Here is a 22933-nt window from a genome sequence, read left to right on the forward strand (position 1 = left end):
CATTAACCATTACGCTATGAGTTATTAGGACTCTTAATGGTATGTCCCAAATAGCACACAATATTTATGATAAATATTAATAAATATTTATCATAAATATTTTTTTTAAATATTATAGAAATATTTTATACATATTTTATATACATATGACGGAAAAAGATTATAAAAATCTTTATCAAAAATATTGTTAAAATATTTTCTAAAATATTGGTCGCGACTTGGATGAGTGACCGCTTCGAAATTTCTGAAAAAAATTCCTAAGAATGGAATTTTTTTGCGAAAATGGTTTTTTAAAATATAGAAATATTGTTTTACTCATTGGGATTATATGGTGTAATATAATATTTATACGAATATTTCAAACATTTTCAAAATAATTATCATAAATCATAAATATTTTTGAAACATTTATGATAAATATTTATGATCAGTCCAATCTACGGCCATAAAAACATTTATTAAATGTTTTGTTAAATGTTTATAAAATATTAAAATAAATATTATAAATATTTAGTAAATATTTTATAAATATTTTGTGCTATCTGGGATGTAAATCGCGTTCAATCGGTAAAATTGATAACGTTGCCCTAAACGTTTCTAAAAGATAAAATATCATAAAATAACGTCTTTTTAAACGTCTTGAAATGTCTCTGTGACATCAGACTGTTATTTTTCGGTTAAACGTACGTCGTTTACACTTTTCTGTTATATATAATACACTAGAATATAACAGGATGTGCTAGCTGGGGAGATGTTGCAAGTTTAAACATTTCAGTATTTTAAACTTAAACATTATTTAAAAATAAAACATTTTTAAATATTTAAAGGAAGAAAACAAAAGTAAGACAACATTTTAACATCTTAGAATTAAACAATTTTTTTATGTGTAAATATAATATATTATATATTACTAAGTAATATCATTTTTTATATTAAAAAAATATTTTTTGTTATTATGGGACGCATTTTTTTGCATTTTATAATATTTAAATCAAACAATTTACATGATTGTATGTAAATTAAATACAAAATAATGATATTTTTAATTGGAGCAATTAAAGATGTTTAATTTTAATTGTGTATGTATTTTAATTTTTTGTTATGTATACGTTTGATTCTTTTATATTTGACCATATCTTAGCAATCCATATTTTTAAATTACATAATAAATCTTTAAAATTGATATACAAAGGATTAGATTTTCATTTTTACGTTTTATATAATATAGTCATTTTTAGTCAGGGTAGATAAGTAATTGTAACGTCGTTATTTATGTGACGCTGTTACCATATATTACTACTATTTTTTTTTAAATAACAATTGTTACCTTTTTCTATTTGTCACGCGGCGGTAAACAAATTTTATCTTGTTTTTTATAGTTATTTTATAAATAATACATGTGTAACATTATATGTGTATTAACACGTTGCGAATAACTAAAGCCGTTACAGATTTCGTATTGAACTGGACAAATAGCGATATAGACAGTTAAGTGCCACTCTAAAAAAAGTCGTAACAAATTTATGAAAAAGTAACAAAAAAATAACAAATTGTTACTTTTTAAATAATAACAACTTTAAAGCGTTACATTTTAAAATTAGTAATAACAAATTACTTTTACAAAAAGTAACGGTAAAGCGTTTTACTTTTATAAAGTAACACTCTCAATTTTGCTTTTATTTTATATTTTCTAATGTAAAATTTAAATTTTTTCGGAAATAAAAACCTTGTATAAAAGTTTCACAGTATACTTTTGACTTATTCTTTCACCTAGAACAGTTTACCTTTGCGCTGATAATGGGACACCCTGTGTATAAGGCGAATGGTGGGGAGCTTGATGGAAACTCGGAGAGGGAGTTACTTCTGGCTCAGTTTGCTCTTGCACGATCTTACGCGAGGTCACCCTTCGCATCCCCCTTGGTATACGCTTCTCCCTCCGAGACACCCTCCTCTTCCTCTTCAATTTCCTCCTTCGCCTAGTCTCCGTTTCATCTTCATCATATCTATTCGCTCTGAAAAAAATCTCAATGTAAGAATAATTTATCTGTTTCATAAAAAAAAATTTTCTACAAGCAAAACCAATCTCCGTACTATTTTTGGAGTAAACCTAGCAATTTGTTGTGAATGGCTGATGATGACGACTACAAAATATTATTGGATGTTGTTAGTGTCAATATTGCTGATATTCGGATGCATTTCAGGTTCGTACGCGTGTAGTTTTACGCAATTTGTCTATTATATTTTCTACATAAGTTAAAGATGTTTTTGAAATATTTGACTTTGATCGCTGGCAATTCTTTTTTTTTAAATTTATTTGCTTTTATGCCATTAATATAAACTTGTTTATCATATTAATCTTTTCAATGTTTTCTTTGGAATCACCCTATACGTCGGAAAGCCTATTTACATGCACTATTTTTGTCCCATTAGTTTTGCTCGCTTAATATAACGCTTACGTGTTTTATGCGGATAATGTTGCGACTCTGTTTCCATTAACGATGGATAACGAATATTTTGATTATTAATTATTAAATATATTTAACAACAAATATTTAATTTTTTAATATATTATTGTGTTAATAATCGCGTGTGCAATATATGCAAAATATATTATTATGTATATAAAAATTGTTTATAAAATTTATTGTAATTACATAAAAGATACAATTATAACTTAATTTCTAACTCCATGCAATTGCGAAATATGCGGAATTTTAATACATATGTAAATATTTATCATAGAAAAAACAGTTTTGCTACAAATTTGATAATTACATATATATATCTAAAATATACGACATGCCAATAAAATGTATAGGTATATCAATGGAACTATGTATTAATAATAATAATAATACTAATAAAAATTATAAATAATTGAACAAACAATTAAATCATTTTACGACTAATTTTTCATCATTATGTATCCCGAAAAAATAATATGACGAAGAAAATAAAAATTTTTTCTGATTATTTTATTACTTAATAATCAATTACATTTGAAAATAGAGTATCGGTTTTCGTCGAAGCTGACCCGTTTTGCTTTCAAAATTTTCTACAACGTGTGCAGCACGTGCTAACCAGATCGAAATTGGAGTATGCGCGCGGCGATGCTGTATTTATAGATCGCAGACGATCCTCTTTAAATCACATTTTTCGCAGCATTCCAATTCCGGGACATCGGGATTGTTTCAATAACGTCATATCCGACTTAAAAACTATACTAATAATGTTATACCAATTTTCTAATTCTATATCTTTCCATAAATTTATCATGATTTGAAAATTACCAACGTTTTGCAAAAATGAAGCTTACTGTATTATTTTAATGCAGAGTATATAAAGCTGAAACTTTCAGAATATCCAATAGTTCACATGCACTATGTAGTTGTGTTCAACTTAACAACAACTGTAATCCTCTCGTAATTCAAACTTTAGAGTAAAAGCTTGAGTTAAATTTCGAGGATTATCACGCTGCTTTCTAATTTTAGCTCTTATCAGTATACCATAATCTTATTTACTTGGAATTCGCGATTTCTGTCTTCAGCGATCTTCAGCGATCTTCTCGCACTGTAAACTTTCCTTTATTTGATTGTTTGCACCAGCTTGTTGTCCGTGATGTTACTAACAAGCTCGGTTACAAATATTATTGCATAATAAAGCGCACTTTTTTTGAGCGATATTGCGAGGCAAGCTTCCTCCAGTAGAATCAAAGATAATTACAAACGTTATAATTATCAACTCGCTGCGAAACATAAGGTAAAAGATATAACAACAGGAAAGATATAACAGCAAAGGTATAACAACTCTATAAAAGAATAAATAAATTTTAATAAATGCACACGCATTAACACACACATGTGCGCGCGTGCAAATAATTTCGATAAAAATAAACTTTAATGAACGAAAGTATATATATAAATAATTGTAATATAATACGCTTGTTTATAAATTATTAAAATAAATAAACAGAGTAATTATCTTATTTATAACATAATTAATAATTCCTTCCATTGTTTGTTTACCTTAGTAATTTATAAATAACGTTAACAAAATTATTTATTATCTTACTTATTTTGTAAAGAAATTTAATTTTGACATAGCATGTCTAAATTACTAATAATAAAAAGATAAAAATGTATAAACAAATAATTGCTACTTAAGCTATACGTGGGTGTTTAAATAACAAATAAGTAACTTTTTAAGTTAAAGATATGTATGAATAAGCGTAACATTTTTTAATTATAATATATTCATACAAATAGTCATTATATAATAATAATAAATAACAATGATAACATAAATTAATTCACAAGTACATATTACGTGAGTACTTTGAGTTAGGAAAGGTAAATGAACGCGAGTTGCGAAATCTTTAAATAGAAAGTTATGAAGCTGCATTTGAAGCCAATCTACAAAGGAGATTTAAAGTAGGTCACGTTTTTCCTTGCTTATTTGGTTCTAAAACTGTGTGCATACACAAAGTACTAACCTCTTTTTTCTCTCTTTTCCACTTGAAATTTACACGCGTATTTAAAGCTACGTATATATTCGCATCTCATGTCAAAGTTTAAAGCAAAAATTTTCGCGCGCACCAAGCAAAAAAGCACTCCGTTCATCAGATGAAAAAAATCATTTGTACCAAGCAAACAATTTTGCAGATATACAATTAAATCGATGGATCAAATGTTAAAACAATCAAACATTACTAATTAATTTGCTAAATCTTTGTATATATATCTCAAGTTATTTAAATTACACCAATTAATATTTATATATTATTAATAAATACACTATAATTTTTAATAAGAAACAAATTCTTACTCTGATTTACCCGCTCGCCATGCCGCAATGTCGAATCGGTATATACAATATTTGCATATAAATATAATTTCAATTTATAGTAGCAAAATAATTTTCGTACAACTTGTGATTATTACAAGCAACCATGTTCAAACAAGACGAAAGAAATAATTACATAAAAAACATCAAAAATATGATATTTATTTATTTTTTACAACGTGTAATCCGATGATCACGTGTAATAGTGTGGGACTGTATATTGGACTCCATGAATGCGAAAAGTTCTCACTACCTTAATACACTGCAATAGTATCGTTCGTATTTACCCTGTCTGCAGTTAACCCATTCTCTCTCATATTTAAATGTGTTTGAAAGAAATTTACAGCAAATTACACAAAAAGATTTTAAATAATAAAAAAGTAGAAATTTGTTACTTATAAAATATACTATACTGAAGAAAGAGTTGTCCTTAACTTGACAATTAAATTTTTTCAGTTCAAATATTTTATGTATTTGAGTTAAATAAATAAATATATAAATATTTGAACTAAAGAAATTTAATCAATTTGAAAAATTTGCTCCAGTTAATAACTTTATTCTCGATGTACAGGTAACATTTATAATAAATAATCTTCATTCTCTAAAATTGTACACTTAAGATAGTCCGGAAATAAGTTGATCAATTAAGCATCGCATGCGAGAATTGGATAATTCTGTTAAGTGGCATGGTCGATATCGTTTACAGAGTAGAACAGGCGTACTATTGCAGGCTATTGCAGTTGCATTACAGAGAGCAGAGAATCCGCTACAATTAACGTGATTATTTAACAGCGCTCTCGTTGTGTACCCGCAATGTTTATTCGCTATTCGCTCGTTACCGGTGTTGTATGCACTTCTCTATACACGTGTCCACGTGTAATATCAGGGGTCGGATTTACCCCACGGTTATACACCGTCCACGCTCTATGTTGACCAGGCAAAACTGCGTCCAGGAAACGCAAAACCGTATTATCGTATTATTACCGTAATAACGACATTCGTGTCACATTTATTGCCATTTATCGTAGAGCTACTACACAATATTAATTATAATTATATGCTGATTACACAGAAATAATCCCATTTCAGTCTTGCTCGCGTATGAATAATTTGCTTAAAAAACTAATTATTTTTTGATTTAACAGAGAAATAATTTTAAAAATAAAAGTATACTTTTAAACAGACTTTGACATTTTACATTTTTATTAAAATATCACTGAAATTATACGAAATAGTTGAAAACTATTGCATACACGTCCTTTTTCTATTAAAAGTTAATATTTATTATTTAACAAAATGATGCTAGTTCTAAAGTACACAATTAAAATGTCCATATAAGTGTTTTATGGAAATTTGAATTATATGTCAAATAATATCAAAGAATATTTTAAATGTATCAATGTTTTAGTTAGAAAAATACTGGAGAAAAAAATTTTATAAAATATTTTCAATAAACAATTTTGAAATAATATTGTAAATATCATACAAATCATAAAAACTGATGTATGAAAAATAATAAAATTGTTTACTTGACATTTATTTATATATCTGCTATAATTTTTAAGTAACCAAAAATAAAGTGAAAAATTGGATTTTTTTCGAAGAGGTCTTTTATTCTTAGAACTGTTATTCCGCTAAAAAGTAATTTAGTGATTAAGAAGTCGATTCCGTAACCTTAACAATGTCGTTATGGTATCGTTGCGCAGTTTTCGATACAAAAAAACCTGACGCAACCCTTATACGTGTACATTATACACACTCTATATTAATCTAATTCACAGATTATCTTTGTCAGCTATATAACGTTTTAACTTAAAAAGTATTTATAAAAAAACATGTAATAAGAAATTGATTTTCAGACAATAAATAAAGTACAAAATGTAATTTTCGAAAATTTTTACCAACCTTTTTGGAAAAATTTGTAAAAATTTCCTAAAAATCAGCTCCGAAAGAATATGCGCGCGTACAGGTTGTACAATTTTTATTTAAGAAACGTTCTCTATTCTTAAAAATTGTAACACATTTTTTATTTTCTTGTTTAAAATTACCTTTTGTTTTAATGTTTATAAATCTGTTTTTTTTAAATAGCATTTTAATTCGCAAGAAAATAAAAAGTTATTCTTGTGCATTGAAAAGAGTCAAGTAACCGTTTTTCGACGTTTTGTCGCAGAATCCCAGCAACTCATCATCAGAAGTATCAACATCCCTTCTGCCGTGAAAGTTGGCGACGTCGATCACGTGATACTCGACTGCGACTATGCTCTGGAAAACACTTCGAGCCAAGGGTTAGTGGTCAAGTGGTTCTTCAACGACAACCGAGTGGTCTACCAGTGGATCCACGGCAGAAATCCCGTAGCTGACGAGTCGGTCGCGAAATACATCGATTTAACGTACAAGGCCAGTGATGATCCTTTTACCAAGTATCGAGCTATGAAGTTGGATAAACCAGGAATCGATCTAACGGGTGATTATTTATGTGTTATATCGACTTACGAAGACGAACGGACGGCGAATGCTTCTATGGTGATTTACTGTAAGTAACTCCCTTTTTAATACGTGCATAGAGGAGAGGAGGTAATTATAGTACCACTTTGTTTTTCAGAAACGACAAAGTAGACATTTATGTAGCATATAACACGTAATTGAAATTTATTAGCGATATTATACATTGTACTATATAGCTAGAAGTTCTTTAGCTAAACAGTGCGAAGAATTAACAAAAAACTGAAATGAGAAAAATGGTTGGAGAATAGGGAGTAGGGATTCTTTTGTACCATGACAATACAGCTTAGACGCGTCGGATATATAATATTTCGTCATCAAATTTAATTATATCATTGGAAACCACATTCAAGTTAAGTTACAAAATTAATTAACTCAACGTTCTCGCTAACATTACGTAAAGAATATACAACTGTAAAACTCTCCACTGCAGATTGATCTTCCGTCCTTACGATAACTCTGCGAATACCGACGATATTAGTTGCCATGTTACAACGTCTGTGCAGACTTTAAAGAACTAGTTTTGCCTACCATCGCCAAAGTGCAGTGTAAGCACAAGAAGCTTTTCATAGCTTATAATCTCCTCTTTTCCCTCCATATAATGTGGACGTATTTACTTTTTACTTATTAATAAAATAATTTATTTATTTTTAAGTAGAATGACACTTACAAATCTTATCTCTCGTAATGATGTATACATTGAAAAAAATCTTGATCAGAATTATTATCTAATAATAACGTTTACTATTAAAATTATTAAATTATATCGATATTATAGACCAAGACTAACGGTACACTCGAAATTACCATTACTTTAATACTATTAATCTGTCTAAAATTTTAATTATTTTAATATTTTATTATGCTTTAATATTATCATACAGGGTCATCGCTTTTGTAATCTTCTTATCTATCGTGAACGTCGACCTCGTCGACGATTCTTCTCCATTCGTCTCTGTCCTAAGCAGAAGCGTCCTCCGCTTTCTGCACTTCTACGCCGCCTCCTTACATTCTCCATCAATCCACCTTAAATTCTCCTTCAACTCTTACAACCTCTTTCCACTTTGCCTAAATAATACTTTCTTGATTATTTTTATTTACACTTTTCAGTTTTAATTTATTTTAGTTTAATGTTATTTTTAATTATTATTAATATAGTTATAACTTTTTGTTACATCTTTTAACATTATTATTCAGTAAGTTACATGTAACAGTACGACCTTGTTCACGTTTTAAAACGCGCTCAATAAAACTTGACGGAAAAATTGTTACACTTATCTATTATTGTAAAATGTATGTACAATATAAACGTGCAAATGTGCAACATGTCGAGTAATATTAAAAGCTATTTTTATTTCTCTCTAAATCTCTCCTTTATTTCTCAATTTGTTACGTAACAAGTTTTCTTCAGCATTGTTTCAGTTTTTAACGTACACACATTTTCATATTTGTTACCTTCAGAAAAAATTTATTAAAAGATAAAAATTTTTTAAAATTGTAATATAACAAATCATACGTTTGCATACAAATGTAAAAGTATTTTTTTTTAATAAGAGAATGTATTTATTTTTTTGAAGAAGAAATTTTTCTACTAAGTAAACTCGAAATTAGGACTGTCAATTTATTTCTTGATCATTTCTTTATCGTTCCGTCAGACAATCGCGTGATCACGTGCTGTTAATAAACATAATCCACAATGAGTGTGCGAGAAGTACCATCGGTTATTGCGCGGCGTATTATAATTAAATTTTTGATAAAAAAAAATATAAAATATAAAATGATTTAAAGTTTACGAAAGATTAAAAAAATAATTTATAACAATTATTTTTAAAAAAATTTTAATTGTTTCAAAATTATTCATTCAAACAAGACTTTTTAAAAATAACGGCTAGGTTAAAAACTGGGAAAAAAATAGTTAATGTATAATATAAATATATATAATTATATGCATAACAGCATACGATACGATCATACGAATATTACGATATCGTACGAATATTCGTACATACATACGTTATCATGTGCTATGAGGGATATAAAGTATATTTGTATATGTTTCTTCTCTTATATAATTTTTGTTCGTATACATACGCGAAAAATAATAAAAAGAGGAGTTAAAAAGTAATAAGAGAAAGATGATTCTCGCATTGTCTTTCTTTTAAGTAAAGTTTGAAGAAATGAGAAAAAATTGCTTATATATAATAATATAATTTTTATATAATTATTAACTCTTGATTGCTCCTGCGGGGTATCACACACCCCAGTGCGTATTGTACTCTTACTGTAACTTTTTTTAGGCGCGAGTAATCAAGGGTTAAGAGCAATTTTAATATAATTAATCAAGCATCATTTTTTGTCAAAAAACATAGAGGAAAGTTGTTGAATGCGTATCGTTCGCCTATAAAACGTGTGTCATCAATATTTCCTTAAGCAATAAGTGCGCAGTTAGAATCTGCGCACAATGAAGGAATATTAAATCTTAGAAATAGAAATAAACAGTTTCCTCCATGAACACTATAGATAAATAGTAAATTGTGTTTTGTGTTTTGTACGACACATTTATGTTTCACATTTTATTCTATCCATTGTACGTTACGTTTTATGTTCATTGAGGAAACTAGTTGATTTTAAAATTTAATTTTCTAATATCTAATATTCCTCCATTGTGCGTAAGACTTTAGTGATAAAAATTTAATTAATTTTTAAAAGAAATAGTTGAACAATTTATATGTAAGAAATTCTCTAAGAAATGACTTATCCGCTTCACGTGAAGTAGAATTTCCGTACAATTTTGATGATCTGAATTGTATTTTTTGCAACACGTTACTGATCGAAAAGCTTATAATAAATTTATTTGTTGATGGTGAAAAGTTAAACATTATTGTAACAGGTATCTGAAACATTAAGCTACAATTTCTGACGTTTATTTGCGTACAAATTAATATCACATGAGAAACAGATGTAATAAAAATCACTTGTGTAGTATACATTCTTTTCTCTATATATTTGGTTAAACATCTTTTTCCAAAGTGTTGAAAATTTGCACCAAAAAGTGTGCAAATTTTCGGAAACTTTTAGAAATTTCAAAAAAATGCTTTGAATTCTAATTACAGGAAAATAATTAGAGCAACATTGTATATTATAATTAGTGCACTAAAAACATTGCACCGATTATTTTTCTCTAATTAGTGCAAAATTTTTAAATATATATTTTATTTTATTAATATTTAAACAACGTAATGTTAATTGATTTTTTTACAAAATTTCTCTGAAATTTCTTAAGTCTTTTCCCAATTTGTTACATTAATTTATACTAGGTTTCAAAAGGGTTCAGAATTAATAGGGTATATAAAAAGTTTTTATTAAATTAAATAAAATACATTTAATTCCGACATAGGAAATATTAATAATGTAGAGATAGAAAACACAATTTTTATTTCGATGATATAGATAACAATTGTTTAAATTTTTATATTTAAAAAATAAACATTTTAATTAATTAAAAATTCTAAAATTATTTTATTTACTAAAATATTAAGTAATCGAAAAATGAATGTATTTCTTTTTTATGTTTCTAAATAAGACTTTACGTTTAAAATATTTTGACATGTAAAATATCTTCTAACTATTTAGTAAATATTCAATAAGTAATTATCTTTTAATACCATTTTATATACAAAATAATTAAAATAATTAATTTATTTAAAAGAGAGTTATTTATTAGACATTTTTTATTCACTTTTATTTATGTATCGTCTATTTATCTAAGATCTGGAACTAGTTAAATAAAAATAAAAATATGTTATGTAAAAGAAATATTAGAAGAAGAATTATAAAATTTTAACTTGACATTACTTGTATAAATATAGATACTCACACATTGTAATGTATAAAATTTTAATACAAATAATTTATGTTGAACAAATAATTAGGTTTTTTAATAATTTATTTGAAAAATTAACATATCAATAAAGTCAATATTTCGTGACACATGTTTTTTTTCCACTGCTCTTTATCAATATGATATCAATATGACATCAGCAATAACATGTGCTTTATTCGTATTCTTTTATATCTACTGCTCTTGCTTGCTATATCGAAAATAAAAGTCAACCTCGTAATAGAACACAGCAAAACCACCAAGAGAACTCCGACATTACGATAACGCAAGTATATCCATTGCTATTACGTTCTTATTTATTTTTATTGCCCTACGTGCGTCTCTTTTTCCGCGAAATATCCACCTCGTGATCTCATACCTCGAACTTTGAAAATACGCTTTCTGTACTTTTCAAGATAGAAAATAAAACAGTAGTATCCATAAAATATGAGAACCCATATTTATTTAAAAAAGAACAGCTGCTACAAAACAGATTACAGAAAAGTTAAATTACATATTATACCAAACGTATCAAATACTTTGTTTAACAATACCAAATGAAATAAAGTTGTAATTATCTAATTAAAAATCAAATCTTAATCGTGGCTGAAATTTGCAAAATACAATGTCTCACAGACAGAAATAAATTAATAAAATTAATTATTATATTGTTATTGCAATATAAATCTATCTCCTTAACCATTATTAATATTTTAAATTAAAACAAAGTAAGATAGTTATATGTAAATTTTTATAACAAACAACAGTTTTTGAGATATAAGAGATTAAGATTGGAGTTAATCACAAACTATCTTTAATTACACGTACTCTCTTACTTTTTTAAACTTGGGTATATTGTACTCATCTCGTGTTATACAAAATTAAACAACAGCATGCAATCTTGTTAATGTAATCCGTCCCTCAAGTGTACTAATGTCTTAACAGAATTTCTGATTTGGCCTCTCTTTCGAAGCCGATTTTTATCGAAGTAGTTATTCGATAAATTTGTAGCAATTTTACCGCAAATCTATAGTTTGTATTACTATTATAAATTTTTCTTACTGCAGTTTATACGTGGAAATGTTATGTGTATGTATATACATGTATACATTTGCATACATTTCGAAACATTTTTTCTCTATCCTAAAAAATATACAACTCTAAAAAAATACCGTTTTTTAAATTAAATTAATTTTTTAAATTTATTCTTGTATGGAGAGCGGTGACATTATCGCCCCTATTTCTCTATGGCTCATTATGAAGAGTCGTTATATTTTGATAATAAACATAACGTACATAATATGTATTTCAGTAGTATAAGTACATAATAAGAATTTTGAGAATTCAACTCCTAGAATCAAAGAAAGAATCAATAAGTTTTTAATTTCAAATATTGGTTATTAAATTATTGTACAAAATGTAAATGCAGATCATTAATCACCTTCTTTTTTTTAGTAGAAGAAAAAGTAGTAATATGATACTCATTTACATTTTATTTAATAACTTTGTTAATAATTTTATATTAAAACAATATTTCATATCGAACCATTATATTTGTTAATGTTATTTAATAGATTCTAAACTTAAAATTGTGAAAAATTTGTTACTTAGGATGTGATTAATAAAAATGTGACACTGCATAATGGGTAGAAGAGAAAACATGGTGGTAATATAACCATGCTAAAAATAAATTAAAAATTTTTAATTTTTTGACCTTTAGAATCTTTTTGCGTTCAAAAATATTAGAGATATCATTTTATCCTTGTTTAATGTTAAACAACAACGATAAAATAATGTCTTTAACATTTTTAAATGCAACTCTCTAGCGTGATAATTTATCGAAGAAATATTTTGATATGAAAATTTCGCTTAAGCAACCATATTAATAAAATGCTATACTTGTTCCGTCGAAATTAGAATCACGATTCTCTCGCCCTGCGAACGCGACGGATCAAGTCTTGATTAGCTGCCATCGGCCAACCAAGACACGACCCTCGAAAGGGTACGATTGGGCCAGGCAAGGGTTACGGATCCGTATATACAATATATATATATAGGCCGAGAAACGCCGTCAAGATCAGATCGTTCTTTTGTTCACGAGATTCCTTGTTTTCACGAATTTCCATTGCGTTCAAATCAGTACTGATTTGGGAGTCGAGTCTCCAGTGCGCCGATCCACGATTATAACCGTTAGCACTAATAGAAGCCAAGTCTTCATTTATAATACGTTGGCATAAGGAGAGACCGAGTCCTCTCTGTGTCTGTACGAGCAAATCCTGTAAACAATAAATATCTACGCAACAATACTATTGAATAATTTTGCATAACTCAAAATGTGTAAGGCCAAATAAAAGTTAAATAATAAAAAAAAAAAACGCTCGGTGTATATACATCCGTATGATAATACGCTCAAATTTTAAAACAATGAGGAAGTATGTGATTAAATATTAAAACGTATCTTGAACAAGTTTTCAAATGCTGAAAAGTAAAAACGCCTCTTAATACTTGTTTTAAATAATTAGCTATTGCGTATCGATATAATAGAGCCATTATAATATTTATAATACATAACGGCGGACTACGAAACAAATGATGCGATCCGCCGTGAGCAATCATTAGAATTTGTCGACTTAATAATGGAGCTATAATACTACCTTCTCCTCTATTTTGATTTGAAAATTTTGGAATATTCTGTATATGATGCTGCTTGCACATTGCTGTTACATATAATTCTTATTGTAGCGACAGAAAAAAATTTCGATTTTGAATACCAGAAAAAAAGTATAGATAATAAAGATGGTGTGGAAGCGACTTGTAAAGCAGAGGGTCTTTATCCTCAGCCGACTCTCGATATTTCAGTCAAGTAAGTGCTTTTGTAAGAGTCGAAAAAGAACCTTAAGATTATATAAAATTTTGAATATATTTATGCTGTTTTGAAAACCTATAGTTGACGTTATACTATAGATTCAATATTCCGAATAATATAAATAACGGTGCACAACATGTGACCTATTCGTTGCATGATACTTATTTTCATTTATATTAAAATTATAAAAAAATTTTAACCATCTTGGTGGAAAAATTTTAATAAATTTTTAATAAAATTTTGATGACATTTTGTTGAATTTTATGTTCATTAATTATATAACATTTTGATTGGTAATTTCATCAAAACTTCATAAAAATTTATTACAGTTTCAATAAACTTGATTAATTTGTCGTTATAAAGTATCTGCAATTTTTTGTTGTAATTTTACCAAAAATTTATTATAATTGTAATGAAATTTCTTGGTTTTTTTAAAATTAAATATTATTAATACAGTCTCGAAAGTTAAACCAATTTTGATGTATTTTTTAAATAATGAAAACTAATTAAAGTTTAAAACAACTATATCGAACCAAATTTTTGTTTTCTGTTTTTCTTCGTTACTAAATCTGACATAAAAAAGATTGGATTTAGAAAATTTTCAATTAAAGAGTAGATGAATGATTATTCGTTAAAATTTTATTACATTTTTATTGAATTTTCGTTAAAAAAATGTTATCTGTTTTTCATCAAACGCAAAAAATAATCTTTGCAGCGGAATATAAAATTTTGATGCATTTTCACTGAAATTTTATCAAAATTTTTCTATCAGGGTATGTATTAAATTTACTGAAAAAAACGTAATTCGAATAAAATGACAATTGTATGTAATAATAAACAGTATTTATAGGGACGTTCCAGAAAAGCAAACTTCGAAACCTACAGTGACACTTCGCAAAGATGGATTGTATAATATTTTATCGCGTGTAGACTTTCTAGACGAAGAACTACCAGAAGCTGCGGAGCTCAAATGCATCCTTGACATCCCGAGGACAAATTACAGCGTGACTCGAAAAACGATCTACTATTCCGGTTAGTTATACACTTTTATGCTTTAATATATTTCTACTAATTATAAATACGTGCTTTTACCAACTTGCCAGTTTACATAAATTTCTTATTATATTAACCCATGACGATCCATAATTTTAATGGCGTGATCAAGATAAAACAAATATGACGTGGCATATGAAACAAACTAATGTATCGCATGTTATTATTTGCTGTACATTTTGCTTTCGTTGAAATAGAACATATTACGAACGCAACATGACTGCTTATATGTATATACACTCGATTGACAAAATTTCAAGAGCAAACAATACTGGTCAACAATATTAATATGTTATGTTGCCTGCTCAAAATGTCAATGGCATGACAGTAAAAATGTCGTTTCATCTCGATGAAAACATGACGATACAATTTATGATGATTTCCATTTATTGTTATCACACATATCTTTAAACTATAAAGTTTTTTCAACCTATAACGTAGCTCATTATTAACCACAATGACAGTGTTGACAATATGAAACTGTTATTCACGAACGGTACGCAGCGCTGTATAGTGTCAAGTAAAATTTTGTTTAAAAAAGAATACAGTCTCAAAAATTAAACCGATTTCAATGTATTTTTTAATGATAAAAGCTAATTAAAGTTTAAAACAACTTTATCAAGCCAAATTTTTGTTTTGTTTTTTTTCGTTACTAAATCTGGCATAAAGAAGATTGGATTTAGAAAATTTTTAATTAAAGAGTAGATGAATGATCATTCGATAAGTTATCTAATTTAACATTTGATACGTCATCTAATTTAACATTAGACAGATATCAAATTAAATATTAAAATCTTGATTAGGCTTGAAAATTTTTCTCATAACAGTGTCAGTTTCTCATTCATGGAAAAAAATGTAGAATCATTTATAATTTCAATAGCAGACTTATTTAAGGAGACCCAAGCGGTATGCGATAAAGAATTTAAACATTTTAAAGAATTTAATACTCGAAAAATAATAGATTTGTAACAAACAAAGACATTATAAATGAATTTTCGATCTCTTTAGATTCATATATTTCAGTGTAAAAGTTATACTTTTACACCGAATGGTAGCATTTTTCAACTCCAATAGACGCGAAAGCTTAAAGTTTGTTATTTCGTTGTTTTAAATTTTGTTTATTTTTATTAAAAAAGATTGTACTGAAATCGGTTGAAATTTCGAAACTGTAGCCTTTTGTGATATTCCATTCAAGCCTACTGAACGCCGGGCGCGTAATGATATGTACGCTGTCAGTTTCATCTATCTTTTAAATTTTATTCTAACCTAATTTAACATAATTTAATCTATTGTTTTGCTATATATACACAATATATAAAATTTATAATACTATTTATATTCAATTAATCACGTTATTTCTTCAATATTTGCATATTCTATATATTCTATATTTGTCAATAACTGCAGAATAAATAACCACAGAGCGACATTTAGTTTTTTTATAATTATTTCCAATGTTCAAAGTATTTTCTCAAAGCATCTTTCTATCACGTCGCCAAAAGTATCAGAATTTCCAAATTATTAAATTATTGACACAGAAAACACAATATAACTGCTAACTATATAACATTTTTATAAATGTAATTACGAAAAATGATATCTTTATATGATTATATTCGTGATTTGCTGGGATGTTGTAACATTTGATTGACGTCAAATTTATAGACGTAGAATATGCGTAGTAGAAACGTCTATGCTTGGTTTTTGTGTTATGCAGGAACGGCTACTACCACTTCATCCGTTACAACGATACCACAGCATAAAATGGATATCCAGGCTCTAGACAGCTCAAAGTCCGGTAATGGTGGTGGTAAGATTAAATAAATCGTGAAATTTATTAGACATGTATATTCGACACCGAATCATCGACAGTAACCATCACCATTTTCCGATTAAGGGTCTTCCAAATTTTAATGAAACCTGTTTATTCATTTCATGCTTGTTTCTCGAGAAATCTTTGAAGCATATTTTAAAATATTTATTTGTCAGCAAATACGAGTCAAACGCGGTAAATAGTGCGCAAAAGAAATTAACAAACAATTATGACTTTCACATAAAGTGAATTTAATTTCCTTATATCAGAAACGAACGTTTCGGCTTTAATTTTGAGCCATCTTCAGCGCAAATACACCAAAACGCGTTAAAAATTGAAAAAACTATTATTTCGAGTGTAAATGTAACGCATTGTTACAACTTGCGTAAATTAAATATAAATTTATTTTTGATATTTCGTTTCTGATATAAGTAAATTAAATTTACTTTATGTGAAAGTCATAAATGTTTGTTAATTTCTTTTTTGCGCATTGTTTACCGTGCTTGACTCGTATTTGCTATTTTTATTTACGTCTATATTTACATTTTCACAAGTCCCAATATTTTTTTATATTTATTTATCAATATCCAATTTTCTTCATAAATCCATTAAGAATCTGTTAAACTAGTCAGGTTAAAACTGTTAGATTAGTCAGGTAAAAACAATTGGATATAAGATTGAAACATGAAAAAATATTTTTAACACATTACAATTAATTTAATTTTATAAAAAATTTTTATAAACAAATTATTTTTTAACTGCAAATCAGGTGCGATTTAAGCAAAAGTTATACATATTTCTTTAATAATTTTCCTCGATTACAATCGATTGACGTTATCTATTTCTCTATTTCTCTGCACATAATTTTTATCATTTGTTTACAACATTTATCATTTAACATTGTTTGTAGCAATTGCAAAATTAATTTTTGTAATTAATTTTGCTTTTTATATCCAAACTGCTTTTTCATGTTCCGGTCCTATTTCTAACTATTATTTTCTTACAAATGTTGGTAGTCTAGCTATGGGACTTTATGAAACAATAGTTACAATTCATAACGTGCATACACTTTCAGAATATTACATTTTATTATAATTATCTTCCAAGCGATTATATACGTCACTTTCAGAGAACAATCTGTTATCTCGTTTTTTTCAAAGTTTCTCGAATATTGTTTACTAATTGATTAAGATACTTTTTTTTAATTATACATTTTTTATAGCTTTACGCTTAGAAAAATTTTATTGATCAAATTAATGAATGCATTTATTAATTTTCCTTATATATGAAAGTTATCGAATACGTATCACTCAAGTTATACTTTATTATATTTTATCACATTTTATTACATTTACCTTTTGGTACCAATTTGTACGCAAATGAACACTGAAAGTTATAGTTTGATATTTCAGGTTCTGTTACTATGATATTTAATCTTTTAGTAATAATAAATTAATTTTTTTAAGAAGAACTTTTTGTAACAGACTGCAAAAGATAAAATTTAAGCGATTGATCGACTAAATCAAATATGCGAATATTTTAGATTATGTCGCCTTTGAAAGTATAAAATTTATAAATTAAAATAATTTCAAATATAAGTGGGAGGGAGGGTAGAAATAATACACTTATTTATTAAAAATTTAAGAATCGTAAAAAAGAGTCAAGTACTGTATAATTAATAAACAACAATAATGAAAAAATAAAAACAAAATAAAAATGGTTTGAATGTATTTTAGCAATTGATATATTTTTATCATATTAATTATTAATTTTATTACTAATATCAGTTTTGCATTAATATAATTTTATTGTCATAAAATTTGCGATATTACATTTTAAGAAACTTGACAGATTTTTACAAAAATATCAATTTAATTTTAACAATAATTGCAAATATATGTATATACACATATGTATATATATACATATAATAAATGTAAAATATTCTACAATACACCTTGTAAAAATATATAAAAATATAAAAATTCAGTATAAAATTGTATAATTACAGTACCAGCTAGATAAACTATAAAAAAATTAACATTAGTTGTATTTGTTTATGTTAGCACGAAACAAAATGTAATCCGTTAAATTTTTGTCTGAAATACTTAGTTTTTATTTATTTGATATTTTTGTCATAAAGTATTGCAAAATATTAAGTAAAAATATAAAATGTTACTCAAGCATGATGTAAACAATCGATACGTATTCAATCCTTCTTTCATAATGTAATAATAACGTAATGAAAGTTATTTTATCTAGAATACACTGCGACAATTCTTTGCCAATTAACATTGCTGTTTATCTTGCTTCAAGTTCCGTGTGAATATTAATAATATACTCGGGTATCGTGTATTATTTATCCAATGAAAGTCAAAATGGGCAAAAGCCCATTAGTATTATACCTTTCAGCGGAGAATTATCCTCGCAATATTAACACCCCCCATATACATATACTAATGTCTATGCATTAATGCATATGCATTCCGCTCAAGTGGCCTTCATTATGGTTATGCATATTTATGAAACTCACCCGCGGCCGTTGTAACGCGCTCAATTATTGGCCCCATTAATTTTAGGAAAATGTTCAAACGCGAAAAACACTTTTCGTTATATTACAAAATTCGTTATACAATTAAGAGAAAGACGAAGACAGAAAGTTTTTTCTTTTTTTACCTTTCATTATATAACTGTTGTTATAGCGATATTATAGAATAGTATTTTTGTTTTACCACTGTGCTAATCAATAAGAAAAACGAAACCTGTTGTGAAACGAATTAAAAAAATTAATAGTTACAAAATTTATAAATTATAGTTGAAGCAAAATCTGACACGCGCGTCTATTAATTTTACTTTTAGACACATCTTTGGTCAATATTCAGTGTATCAGTTGACGGATAGTATTATTGGTCGACGATATTCTCATACCGTTCTAGGTTTGTTTTAAAATGTCATCAATCAATTACTGTGCTGTAGCATCTTAAGACATTATTTAAGACGGTTGTAAAATAAGATTCGTTTGCAAATACTGACTTTGTATTATTTCTTTTTAATTGTATACATTGATTTGTTTATAATATTATTTATTTATTTATATCAATTATTAATACATTCATAATAATAAAGAGATAGAGTTAATAAAAACTTCAAATTGGATTTTACTTTTACGTAATTTTGTATACTATCATTAATTTTTATCTAACAACATATAATTTCATTTTTCTTATTGATACAAATATACGTTTTTAAACCAATACGCACTCACATACGCACATACATACACGCACCAATAGTATATTTTACATTTACTGCACTATATGCTAATAGCAGATTTTTCGGAGAACAAAACTCAATATGAAAATGTTAAAGTTGAATTCTTTAAATGGAAATTGCCTTTGTAATTTATTAATTAAATTGTTTAAAATTCGCATATCTAGTTGCACATCTTATAACTACATTGTACAATAACATTTTTAAAAATTAATACAATTTATTGATTAATATTGATTAGAAATATTTCAAAAGTTCTCGTTTATTTGTAATAAATTTAATGCCAAAATTTCGACAATTTGACGTTTCCATTTTTTATCTTTATTAAAAAGAAAGCTGAAGAATTCTTAAAAAAAAACTTCATTAGAAAGAAAATAGATTCATTATAAAGAATCCGCGAACAATATAATTAGCCAACATTAAGCGCATTTAATTCATAAAGGCTATTATAATCTCGACAATTTATTAAAATTTTTATTTCAAAATCACTTTAGGAATCAGCTATTAGCAGGTTACGCGAAACACCCTATATATGAAGAATATTTTTGGACTTATATGTGCTAATCTACTTGCAGGCAACTTCGTCGACCGTGCATCGATTAATCTTATCCTGTTACCGATACTTCTGGCTATTTTCATTCTGTTTCATTAATAATACAATCAATAGGTAAGTTTAAACTGACGTTGGGCTCGACGGACTGGCCTCCACGATTTTAAGGAAAAACTGATTTCAAAATACAGCTTATTTTCTCTTTACAATTGTATATAAAATATTTGATAATATATATTTTATTACACGAAATATTTATTTATCTTTGTTAATTTTTGATAAATAGAAATGATTATAAAGCGTTTGTTCTGACTATTTTTTCAGAGCGTTTTAAAAAAATAAATAATATAAGTAATATTTTAATCTTATTTACGCATATGTGGAAATGCATGCAAAATAATTTGTATACTTTAAAAACTAAGTCTATTAATGCAAAAATAAGGAACAGGGTACGAGATTACATAAAACAAATATGATTATGAAATAGGGCACAAAGAGTTTGAGTTAAGTCAATATTCTTTAATTGACAATTTATATACAAATAATAAAAATACTATATTCTTTATAAATGTACATAGAACATTTTATTACCTGACTTCTTTGTTGCGTCCACATATCCGAGAAAATTAAATAAGGATATGAAGTAAAATGTATTAAAAGACACGTGGATTTAATTTACTTGACATACAGAGTGATGGTTATTGTAACTTCTTCAATTCATTGTTGGCCTAATCAGAAAAACTTGCAGTTTTCATCGCACTATAACATAAAAAATAAAATCTAATGTAAAATATGTAATGTATAAAATATAACAAGTGACTGTGTACGTTTGACGATTGTTTGATATACTTAAAAATTTTGACTAGAAAAAAATATATAAATGTGTCATTGTCATAGAAAAGGGTCCATTTGGTCGAAATAGAGTTAGTATCAGATTCACTAATTAGAGATCATAAGCTAGCATTTAAAAACTTTAAATATCATTTTAAACGTTAACGACCAAATGGGCTCTTTCCTATAATGACACAAATATAAAAAATAAAATGACTGTCTTTGTATATGATACATATACATATATATACATATACGCAATCATTTTTATATTTTATATAAAATATCGTCGAAGCTGTTTGTCTCGTTGTCAGTATAAAATAAGAATGAGATAGAGAAATCTAATATAAAATATAAAAAATATAAAAAAGTGAATAAATTATTCCCATATGACATAAATAAATGTAAATGGTTTTTTTTAAGTAAAAGATATTTTTTATATTTTATATTAGCAAATATATAAAAAAATAAATTGTATATACCACTTGTTATAATTAGTTGACAATTTATTGTATATAATATTCTGCAAGACAACGACTTTATTGTATAAACGTAATTGAAATTCTGTAATTCAGTATTTTTACAAATTGTGTAAATAATGCTAAATTGATTATACCTAAATACATACATACGTTATCGGTATTTCATTGAATTTTTTGAGATTGAGTTCTCTAGATAGGTCCAGATTGATATACCCCGCAGTTGATAACACATATCGATTCTGCTTAGTCAATAAGATAGGGGAAAGTAGAGTTATTGTACGCACTGGGTAATTGTACTCTTCGTGGTTTGGCATTTTTCCGATGAATAGAGATTACATCACGACAATATTTGTAGGCTGAAGGTATTTTTTAAATATATAACCATACGTTATATCATTTAAAAACGTAGTTAATTGAAAAGATAACAAAAAGTAAAATCATGATTTTTGTTGCAATTTCGGCGTTTAGAAAATAAGACGATAAGTCCGTCTTTTTAATTTTTTATTTAATCTTGTTTAACAAAAGTACGTTTTATCATGCGTTTTTAAGCTATTGTTTATCATATTTAATTAAATAGTCATTGAGTAATTGTTTTTTTATCAAATCAAGTCCGCAATGGACAATTTTACGCATCCATCTTGAAAGGTGTGAGATCACGTGAGACCAATATAGTGCCACTAGTACAGTCTAGTGCAGGTAAAAAAATGGGCTATAACCCAAATAGCACACAATATTTATGATAAATATTAATAAATATTTATCATAAATATTTTTTATAAATATTATAGAAATATTTTATACATATTTTATATACATATGACGGAAAAAGATTATAAAAATCTTT

The 22933-nt window shown here is 26.8% G+C and overlaps 1 protein-coding gene across 4 annotated transcripts; it reads left to right on the plus strand.

Annotated features, from left to right (window-relative positions):
- The first annotated feature begins 1850 nt into the window (after positions 1-1850).
- Positions 1851-22249, plus strand: LOC105195521. 4 transcript variants are annotated; one of them, XM_011160952.3, is made up of 6 exons: positions 1851-2201; positions 7013-7375; positions 13967-14087; positions 14932-15122; positions 16861-16953; positions 20802-22249. In XM_011160952.3, the coding sequence occupies exons 1-6, from the start codon at positions 2132-2134 to the stop codon at positions 20876-20878; spliced, it is 915 nt and encodes a 304-aa protein (XP_011159254.1). In that variant the 5' UTR covers positions 1851-2131; the 3' UTR covers positions 20879-22249. The 4 variants fall into 4 exon arrangements, with proteins under 4 accessions (XP_011159254.1, XP_011159256.1, XP_039314461.1 ...); XM_011160953.3 differs by having other exon boundaries at positions 1852-2201; positions 14941-15122; XM_011160954.3 differs by lacking the exon at positions 16861-16953.
- Positions 22250-22933: the final 684 nt, after the last annotated feature.

Source organism: Solenopsis invicta, chromosome 16, assembly GCF_016802725.1.
Source record: "Solenopsis invicta isolate M01_SB chromosome 16, UNIL_Sinv_3.0, whole genome shotgun sequence".
NCBI classification, from domain to species: domain Eukaryota; kingdom Metazoa; phylum Arthropoda; class Insecta; order Hymenoptera; family Formicidae; genus Solenopsis; species Solenopsis invicta.